The sequence below is a fragment of the Bicyclus anynana genome, chromosome 4 (assembly GCF_947172395.1).
Source record: "Bicyclus anynana chromosome 4, ilBicAnyn1.1, whole genome shotgun sequence".
NCBI lineage: Eukaryota > Metazoa > Arthropoda > Insecta > Lepidoptera > Nymphalidae > Bicyclus > Bicyclus anynana.
In genome coordinates this window covers 1,874,289-1,885,945 of record NC_069086.1, presented here as the reverse complement: position 1 = coordinate 1,885,945, position 11,657 = coordinate 1,874,289, and the positions used below count along the sequence as shown (strand labels likewise).

The following is an 11,657-nucleotide window of genomic DNA, read 5'->3' as shown; positions in this document are numbered from 1 at the left end:
TACTAGCTAATAAAATTATCATACATAGTGTTCTATTGAGGTCGGTTAAAATGTGAACCCCATGGATGACCCTACACATCGCGCAAACATGTTCGGACGTAAGAGTTATTGAGCACATCAAGAGCCTAACGTGAGCCATATTGACCTCCCACGAGCCGCTTTGAGCCTCATGGTTCTGAGGTATTTTATATGTTATAATAATTTAATCTCGTAATATAATACCTTTTATAATACATTGCTCGTAAAGTATCGCTTTTCACCAATTTCAGTATCGAAATGTATCTCATTACTAACATGTGACGTAATGTAATATAAAACTTTTATCATCCGTCTAAAAACGAACGGTACTTTTTTAAATCTTAGCAAAAAGTTTTTATGTCAGAAAAGTTATAATAAATAAACATTTAATTCTTTCATTTTAATAATTTTGACAATAAATGACAACAATAAATCTGTAACAGAAACACAAAAATATTAATTTACTTTATTAGTAATACTGGCTGTTTTTAATGCATCTCGCAAATGTGTAATAAAACGTCGTATGACATACGTGCGCTTTGATAATTACAGCCTCTGCTTCCTTAGTATAAGCTCTCGCCAAGGCTCGAGCTTGCAATATCGCCTCGGCTGTAATTTTCAACTTAGCGCACTTATTTCATAATGTACTTTTATATTTTACTTATCGTCTATATGTACATCTCATCACATCATATCAGCTGATGAACGTTTTTCAGGGCTTTTTGCAGAGACTATATTTACATAAATATTTCTATAAGAGACGTCTGATGAAGTCAGATGGGTGATCAGTCTTAAATGTGAACTATTCCACCCAATTCCCGTGGTTAAGGACACAGATTTACTGTTGTATCGACATTATTCCCCCCTCCAACCTTCTTGTAGCCTTTTGATTTGTTACCATTTTTTTGCAGCCTTCGTGAACCTATATATATGGTATATATGTTTCCTTACCTAGTAACTCCCATCTTATCTTACGTTTTGTTTTCTTTTATCGAATGACTTCATGGATATTTTCGATTGACTTTTGTCGATCTTTTCATTACTTATTCGATTCTCTTTCTGTAAATTCTTTTAGGGACTATACTTACGCTTTAAACTGACGGGTGCAGAGAAGTGAATTGTAGGAAGTTACGTACAAAAATGCTAGATTTTTTTTTAATTCTTTTACAAGTTAACCCTTGACTGCAATCTCACCTGATAGTAAGTGACGGTGCAATCTAAGATGTAAGCGGGCTAACTTCTTAAGAGGAGGATGAAAATCCACACCCCTTTCTGTTTCTACACGACATCGTACCGGAAAGCTAAATCATTTGGCGGTACGTCTTTGTCGGTAGGGTGGTAACTAGCCACAGCTGAAGTCTACCACCAGCCAGACCTGGACCAATTAATAAAACCTCAATCGGCCCAGCCGGGGATCGAACCCAGGACCTCCGTCTTGTAAATCCACCGCGCTTACCACTGCGCCACGGAGGCCGTCGAATAGTTTTGATGATGTTTGGCACAAATTACATTATGAAATCACCAATAAGTTTTAGTCCCACAAAAGTAGAGTCCCGCGTTATATAATAAATTCTAAACACACATGGACTAAGTCGCGGGAAGCAGGTATTATTATTTATATTACTGTGCTATAGATAGTGGGCAGGTTTATCGACCTATTGATGATAGGTACCAGCGCTAATTTTAGAACAAAATCAATACCTAGCGGTGACGCAATATATGCTCTGAGTGTAGTATATACAAGATAGTGTATGTACCGTAATGTACCGTGATGGAATCTACGCGTGCGATGCATCATTTAAATGATATTAAGTATTAACTAGATTTAAGGTTTACCTGGATAGTTGATGGAAGCCTTTCAAATGGTTGATGTTGGTTACACATATATATACTTTTTTATATAGCTTATTCAGTTATTCTATATACACAACATTGAATAGATAAAGGGTCTAAGCTTTCACTGGCATTATTATCTGAAAATCTTAATGGCCCATCACCAGGAGTTGAATGTAGTCTTATTTGCAGCTCACGCCCATCACACTCCTACACGATTATTATCTGAATGTTTTAATGACCCATCACCAGGAGTTGCCTGTAGTCTTATTTGCAGCTCACACCCACCACACTCCTCCAACATGAATTGGCGTGTTTACCTTTTAAATAATGTATGACTTTATAACGATCATCATTATCATTGATATCGTGATATCAATAACAAGCTGACGCCGCGTGGTTTCATTCGCGTGGTTTCCGTTCCCGTAGGAATACGGGGACAATATATAGCCTATAGCTTTCTTCGATAAATGGGCTCCTACACTGAAAGATTTTTTCAAATCGGACCGGTAGTTCCTGAGATTAGCGCGTTCAAGCAAGTAACAAACAAACAAAAAAACTCTTCAGCTTTATAATATTAGTATAGATAATGGCAAGAGATGTTAATCCACTAACTTTATTAAGTATGGGCTGCTTTGAGAATTTATTGGAAAATAATTCAATATTTCAAAACCTGACCCAGGACTCGAACCTAGGACGTCATAATACCTTTAGCCGTTCCGTCACCCACAAGGCAACTAAGTAGTTAATAATTTATTTACATATAATATTTTAACTTACCCGTCCTCATTGTGGTAGAAATAATAAAAATACCATCAATTTGTTATGATTTTATTCCATCTTATTTCTTGTTACTTAATACTTGTCATAAGATTCGTAGTAGTAACGGTTAGATAACATATTATTTAGTTATTCGAACAAATAAATCAACAATCGATTGTTGAAATCTATACAAATACTCGAATACACACAAGAGGAGCACCTAAATTAGTTAATTCATTAAAGCTCTATCTAAACACAACAGTGCCGCGTCAGGGATGTGACCGGACTGCCGGACATTTATCGTGACATTGTACTACGATTAAATTAGCTGTTTTCTTTTAACAAAATTTTACTTCTTCGAAGTATAAAGAAAGAAAAGAAAGAAAGAAAGAAAATAAGTTTATTCACTTTTTAGTGTCACAAACAGTACATCCTATCTTAGATATTATATGACTGTCTGTGACACCAAACAGAAAGGGTTTACAGCTCAGTATTAGCCGTTCATCGCTGGAAAGCAAAGCGCAGCGCTGATTTTCAGCTGAGACCCGAGTGACGTCACAGTCAGTTATAATTACAAACTAAACAACTAATCAAAATACTTTTAATACATTCAAAATAAAAATTCATATAATAAAACACAAAATAAAAAACCAAAAAACAAAAAACCTTGATAAGAGCGTATAAATAAAATGATAATAACATAAAGCCAACATACAATAATTAATATTACATATATATATACATATAAGATATATAAATAGAAATATGAATATATTTATGCGTATAACGTATTTATGCGTACTTTTATCTATTAGTACACCACGTAAAAACATAATATAAATTATGTAAAACTGTATCATACCGAAAAAATACGATGTCATTGCTATAGGTGTGATTGGTTAGTAGAAATTTCTGCCAGACAACCTTAAGCCTGGGTAAGCATCAGTACACTGTACAACAGGCATTGTCTAACTAATATTTATATAAATGTCAGTATTATACTGTAACTAGCTGACGCCACGGATATATGTTATCCCCATAGTCCTACGGGCACATATCCTATAGCTTTCCTTGATGAATGGGCTATCTAACACTAAAATAATTTTCAAATCGTATCAGTAATTCCTGAGATTAGCGAGTTTAAGCAAACAAACATACAAACTTTCAGCTTTAAAATATTAGTATAGTTTGTAAGTAGCTTTTGGGCACGAATGTTGGCATATATTCGTGGCTTTATTAAGACTTTTTTATATATGTTTTACTAGTACTTTTATACAAACCATTAATTTTTTAAGGCTGTTTTACAAAATATTACAGGGTAAAAGTCACTTATGTTTTTTTTTCTTTAATGCAAGCATATTCCTGCCCCATCCCTGACACAAACGGTATATGTGGGAATAGACCTTAATACAACACAACAAAACAGAAATATTTAACACACAATAAATATTTATAACGTCAAAATACAAATTTGAAATTTAATAATTAATTTAATTATAAATTTTTGTATAAAATTTTCATAAATAAAATTAAAGATACAGACCATTAAGTATTCTGATTCCGATATTAATTAATTCAATGATCAAGGGAACGCCATCTGGGGTTCATTGAGTGACGCACTCACAATCACAAAATCGTCAATTGTGACTGTAAAAATTAAAGTTCTGCCTTGAAAATATATACATATAATATATATAACATATAATCAAATAATAATCGCGGAAATAAAAAGAATCAACTTTATATAAAGTTTAGTATAATCTGTAAAAATTTAATAAAGATTTTTTTGGATTTGGTTACAAATTCTCCTTTTCTTTCCAACATATAGAAAATCCTGTCTTAGACGGTGACGGAATAAAAGCGCACCAAGCCATTTTAAATTTCTCTTTCACTCCTTAATCATTAAGCATTAAGCTTGAGCTGTTAAGCTTTAATTGCATCCACCGTGAAATTGAAATATGAAAATTAGACAGACCATTTCGCAGGCATTATAAAATATGATTGCGATTGCAAGTGCGCCACACAATAAACCGTTTGCATTAACAGTGGGAAGAAATTGAATAATTAAATAAGGATTTACAGACAATGGAGAATGGAAATTGAGTTTCTCTCTGTGATGTAAAATTGAACATGCACCGGTTATGTAAGTCAATCCAGAGCAACAAGACTTCATAATTGATTCAATTTAGTATTACCACAACTCAATATTATATGAGTTAAACTCAAACTTTGCTGATTCAAATATTTTATTTAATATATGATGTAAAATTGAGCATGCATCGCATATCATAATCAATTAAACTAAACAAAATTGATTTACTCGTAATTCAGTGTTTGCATGTTTATATGCCATAACTCATAATGATATGAGTTTAACTCAAATTTCCTTTATTTCTATTTAATCGGTGGTTAGTTAATTGTGGGTGTGATGTATAATTGAGCATGGTAGGTAAGTAATATAATTTTTATTTTGAATTTTAAAAGTTTTTTGAATCACCGCAGATTCATACTCATACGGATTTGACACAAAATTATTTTAAACATCTTGCTCGTAAATTTTGAATTTACTAGAAAAATTTCTCTATGGAATTGTAATTTAATTAACGCAAGAGTCTAATATTTAATTTATAAGACAAGACATGACCTACTTTGTAGTGTCTATACGCATTACATCATTAATTGTAATAACTGGAATCTGTAATATCACTATTGGTATGGTGATTCTTTTGCATTGAATCATGAACACCAAATTCATATTGTTATTTGCAGCGAAAACTTTGTCAATATTTGCGACAATTTTACACAAAAAATAAAATAAAATTAATAATTGTGCTAAACAATAATATTTAATTTTATTTTTTTTCGAAATACTACTACTACGAGTACTTTACTGGCTCCATAGCCCGCAACCGCCCTTTAAACTGTTGTTGTAACACTTCTATACTAAATAGTAGTGGAAAGGGAATATAATTAAGTCATATTTAAAATATGACAAATGTTCTTATTATAAAACAAACCCTAGTATTGAAAAACAAAACTTTGAAGTGAATTCTGTGGAGTCAACATCTCATGGATAAATTTTGTAAAATACGAAAATTTATCAAATTTTGGCCAGTATTAGCTAAATAAATATGATATTTGTCATTCATTCTTCATTAAATTAAAAAAAAATTATGACTGCTTCTATTCAATTGAATATTTATAAGTTGCGCATTTGACACTACAATATAGGTGAAATTTAAGTCAGTAACTATTACAAGTAATACAGTCTTTAGGTACTAATTTTTTTACAATGATGCCATTTAATGACTAATGACATTAATAAGAACCATAGGGACATTAACAATTCAGTACTCGACATTTTGTTTTTAATTTCCGTTTAAACATTTGGATAGATGATGAAAAAGGTATAACGCATAAAAGTAAAAATCGGAAGTGGGAATTTATTCGTAAATCCATTTAAAATGGAAATGGTCGTATTTACAGGGTAACGCCATGTATTCACTTATATACAAATAGATACACATAACATCTGCTTTCGATACATTTTTGAACGATATACGAGTAGTATTAAATTTTGTTCACATAGATGTTCATTAGAAAATGTATCTAATACCTTGCATATCATACAAAATGTATACCAATGAATACATGGTGAGGGTTCATTAAATATACGTACATTCGAATGACGTAATATTAATATTGATACATCTATAAACCTTAAAACGTACCTGTTACTTTTCCAAACTCACAGTTTATTTACACGGTAAATTGTTTTCACACGATATTCACAACTATGCGATGTCCAGTGCCAGCACTCGTGTCCCTATCACGGTATTCACTTTCACTTTAGACATAATTGTAAATATCCTCCATTTCTCATACATTCATTTCGGACATGGCCGCTTGGGGGACCCTGGACTTCTGCGAGAAGTGTTGCGAAGGCGGCGAAGACGAAGGTACAGACCCGTTCCCAGGAGTCTGCAATTGACCAGTCTGGGCTTGCACGTCAGGCAAATTAGCCCCGCTCATAAAAGTAGCATTCTTCGGCAGTGTCATACAGTTAGATGCATTACAAATCTGGTTCTGATAGCTAAATCCTACTTTCCTAGGCAGAGTCGTGCACTGGCCCCTACTCGTCGGACTCGACTTTTGCGTTAAACTCGACATTTGAATCCCCGTGTGACAGACGTTCGGACAGTTCGTATTAGTGAAGTGCGGAACGCGATTCGTCATCGCGATAATTGCGTTCTTGTCCTGATGATCGATGTCGACGATCGTGCTCGAACTCTGAGAATGGCCGACGAAATAATGCGGATGTTTCGACGACACGCTATCAAAAGTGGAATTATGATTCCGTTTCTGTTGCTGTAACGCTTTCACTTGCAATCTAGTCTTATCTCTTTGGTAATAAACCCCGGCGAAGATAAGGACGTTCAAGATTAATAGCGAACATCCTATAGCTATTGTGACGCTGAGCGCAGTGGAATAGGCAGTGTAGCCGGCGGCTTCTAAATTGGAAGCGTCTTGAGTTGTCGCGTTGTTGGTCTGGCTTTGAGTGACAAGTGAGTCGGGTCGGGGCGACATGACGCTGATGCATGTGGTTACGTACGTCTCTATGGTAGTGGTCGGTATCTCGAGACTTGCGTTATAGGGCCGGCGGTACAACTCGAGCGTAGGATCGTAGTAATTTGAGCGAGTGAGTGGATCGGGTCGAACTAAGCCGTCGTACAATTCCGGGTCATTGTGGTTGCGGAATAGGTTGTGTTTGGCGACGACGTCCTTCATCCCCGCGCGGTGGATTTCGGGGATTAGCCGCAACCAAACCGACAGTTGGTGCGCTCGGTAATGGTTCTTCATCCGTGGCTTCATCCCTGTAAACAAAATTTAGATGAACCCTCCTTTCAATTTATAAATCGTGATGTTGAATAACAGATAGAATATATTTTGTACTGAAATAAATTCAAGTACAAAAGTTACACTAAGACACTCGTGTATTTTAAAAAGAAATGTACATAAGCGATATGCAAAATGTTTTATATTTTCGATATTACAAATGCATTAAGCATAATAGGTAGGTTACAGGTAAATATTACGTTTATTTCGGCTGCATTTAAATTATAATTACCATCCTGTTTTTGTGTTTGTGTATCGTTTATTTATAGGTAGGTAATAATTAATGCGTCCTAGAAAATAAAACCTATCAATGTAGATTGCGTAAATAGGTTACAATGAAAACTTTGCTTTCAATGTTGAGGCTTTATTTTATTTTATTGCCCAAAAGTACATACTTATACTATCGCGATTACGAGTACAATATCAATTTACATTTCACCGCAAAATTTTAATTAATGGATTAATATTTCATCAGTTTTGTTCCTGATTGAATGCAATTACAAATAATCGCTACGTAAATTTGTGCGTTATAAATAAAATGGGAGTCAAAAAGTCAATATTATTAATTAATGTCACGAACGTGTTTGAATATTAATGCCATCATTTAACATTGCTTGACGTTATTTAGTAATATCACAGATTAGTGATATTTACAGATCACCTAAACCCAACCCAGAAATACAATTCAGTAACATTGATTGTATATCTTGAGAATGTGAGTCGTGAATTCGTCTCTATCTCTTTCTCATACGATACAAGAGATCGAGACATTGTTAACTTATAAAAGAGTCGTTACAGAATAGCGGTACAGAGTTAATTGCAGGTTTAATTTTCAGTACAGTACATATTTACGATTTCAGGGTTATCTAAGTTATCAATTTATTAAAGTTATAATCGTTGTTGTCCCAAAACATTGTATAATAATATTGTTTCGCCGATATTTACAAATATATCACGAATTTTTTATAATATTTATGTTATATTTTACCTATATTGTATTATTTAAAAAAAAAGTAAGTATATAATTTTGCAACAATTATTTTGTTATTGATTTTGTACATTATATTCTATTTCTGAACTGTAAATTGTTGTACTGAGATAATTGCAATGCGACATCATCAATTTCGCTACAATAAATATTTATTTATGCAAAATGGTAGCCGCCGTTAATCATACGCATATATTTGCACTATTTTACCCAAAGTCACTGATTAAACAATGAATGTAAAGTTTTCCATTGCATGTAATCAATGCAGTAAATACTACTTAGTTTTAATTAAAAATTGATTTAAACTATTATATATATTTCACACAATTTTCATAACCCATGCTACAGTAGTGTAGTTTTAACCGACTTCCAAAAGGGAGGTTTTGTTTTTTATCTGTACAGTTTTCTGTAATGATTGAATTTGAAATGGATTGTAAATTTGATTAAACTGTGCAGTTAAAACGGGCGGGAGTCTGTAGTGCGGGTGATAAAGTTTACTTCATGAGAATTCAGAAAATAATGCTTTTACCATTTTTTTACCACAGATATAATAACTAAAATAACCGCAAATACTAATTCAATTAAATATCGCACTCGTATATACCTCATGATTTATCACCCCTATTTTATTAAAACTTACATTTACTTACACGTAATTTACTAAATTAAAAAAAATATTTAAAAAAATTATAAATTTCATAATTTAATTTTAAATATGAGCGTGCCTATTGCCACTTCCCACACATGAGAGAGTATCTAATCTAAATTACCGATTAATATAAAGTTTATGCATTATTTACCATAAAGGAGGAGACGAGATAAGAAATTGTATTTCATTTCATATATTAGACTTACCAATTTCTAAATACTTCTGATGAAGGGTGTCGTATTCGTCCCAAAAGATACTCTTGAATTTGTTTCGCTCTCTTGATATCGGAAGCAATGCTTCTTGTCGTTGAGCTTCGTTTGGATTTCTGTGGACAACGTTACATTTTTAATTTTATTGTAGACTAGCTGATGCCGCGCGGTTTCACATGCGTGGTTCCCGTCCCCGTAAGAACACAGAGATAAAATATAGCCCATAGCCTTCCGCAATAAATGGGCTAGCTAACACTGAAAGAATTTTTTAAATCGGACTAGTAGTTCCTGAGATTAGCGCGTTGAATCAATCAAACAAACCAAAAAAAAAAAGAAACTCTTCAGCTTTATAACATTAGTATAACTTAAGATTTTAAGATTGAATCCATGACTTCTTGGTTTTAAGTCTGGCCCATGAGCCATGAGGCTGGGTTGCGAACTGAAGAAGATTACCCACTTTAACATACGTCGCAAAACTTTTTTTTTAAAGTTCATTTTTAATTTGAATTGTATAAACCAATGCAGTTAATTTGGAACTGAATATCGGATTTAAATCTGTTATTAAAGTCGTCGGCATAAATTGGATATGGCACTGATTTTAATTAAATGAAAAATATTTAAATTAAACTTGATTAAAAATAATCCTACTCGTATGATTCGCATTAAAGTTACTAATTATGGTGGCTAAAGTATAACGATCGATGTGTTATTTTTTAATTACGGGAAAATTATAATGAGATTTTGTTTAATAATTATGAGGCTCAGTTAGTTTTTCAGTATAGCTCTTTGCGACAGAGCCTTTTCAGGAAATTCCACGTCGTTCACTGTTCAGCTAATGTAAAACAATATTTTTACAGTCAATATAATAATCTATACTAATATTATAAATGCGAAAGTAAGTCTGTCTGTCTGTTACCTTTTCACAACTATACCAATTAACCGATTTGGATGAAATTCAGTATAGAGATAAATTGAACTTTGGAGCAGAGCATAAGATACTTTTTATCCCGGAAAAGTTCCACGGGATTTGTAAAAAATACAATTTCACGCGAACCAAGTCGCGAGCGTACATCATAAATCTATTTCTGGTTAAGAAGAACAACAAATACAGTCCGTAAAACAGGCTCATGTGAATTACTATGAATTTGTTTATAATGTGAGACTGCAACTAGGAGTATCGTACTACGAGTACAAACACCACTTTGTTATGACAAATACAACAGGAATATTCCGCAGCGTGTCATATTCATATGTACAAGCAGAGTAAGCGAGATATTTACCTATCAAAACTGAGAGTCAAGCTATGAAGGCAACACTTGTTAAGTTAACTACATGAATTAAACGAATATGAATTTGTTTATAATGTGAGACTGTATCTACGAGAACAAACACCACTTTGTTATGACAAATTCAACAGGAATATTCCGCAGCGTGTCATATTCATATTGTACAAGCAGAGTAAGCGAGATATTTGACTATCAAAACTGAGAGTCAAGCTGTGAAGGCAACACTTGTGTAAGTTAACTACATGAATTAAACAAATATGAATTTGTTTATAAAGTGAGACTGTAACTCCGAGTACAAACACCACTTTGTTATGACAAATTCAACAGGAATATTCCGCAGCGTGTCATATTCATATTGTACAAGCAGAGTAAGCGAGATATTTGCCTATCAAAACTGAGAGTCAAGCTATGAAGGCAACACTTGTTAAGTTAACTACATGAATTAAACGAATATGAATTTGTTTATAATGTGAGACTGTATCTACGAGAACAAACACCACTTTGTTATGACAAATTCAACAGGAATATTCCGCAGCGTGTCATATTCATATTGTACAAGCAGAGTAAGCGAGATATTTGACTATCAAAACTGAGAGTCAAGCTGTGAAGGCAACACTTGTGTAAGTTAACTACATGAATTAAACAAATATGAATTTGTTTATAAAGTGAGACTGTAACTCCGAGTACAAACACCACTTTGTTATGACAAATTCAACAGGAATATTCCGCAGCGTGTCATATTCATATTGTACAAGCAGAGTAAGCGAGATATTTGCCTATCAAAACTGAGAGTCAAGCTATGAAGGCAACACTTGTTAAGTTAACTACATGAATTAAACGAATATGAATTTGTTTATAATGTGAGACTGTATCTACGAGAACAAACACCACTTTGTTATGACAAATTCAACAGGAATATTCCGCAGCGTGTCATATTCATATTGTACAAGCAGAGTAAGCGAGATATTTGACTATCAAAACTGAGAGTCAAGCTGTGAAGGCAACACTTGTGTAAG

General features: G+C 33.3%; 1 protein-coding gene across 2 annotated transcripts in view; it reads right to left on the bottom strand.

Annotated features, from left to right (window-relative positions):
- Positions 1-2,668: 2,668 nt before the first annotated feature.
- Positions 2,669-11,657, bottom strand: part of LOC112054701 (neuroligin-4, Y-linked-like) — a 111,985-nt gene continuing 102,996 nt past the window's right edge. For both annotated transcript variants that reach the window (XM_052891615.1, XM_052891616.1), the window contains exons 10-11: positions 9,353-9,471; positions 2,669-7,487 (exon numbers count right to left, since the gene is read on the bottom strand). In XM_052891615.1, coding sequence (XP_052747575.1) covers positions 6,493-7,487; positions 9,353-9,471 — 1,114 coding nt within the window. In that variant the 3' untranslated portion in view covers positions 2,669-6,492. The remainder of the gene's footprint in view (positions 7,488-9,352; positions 9,472-11,657) is intronic.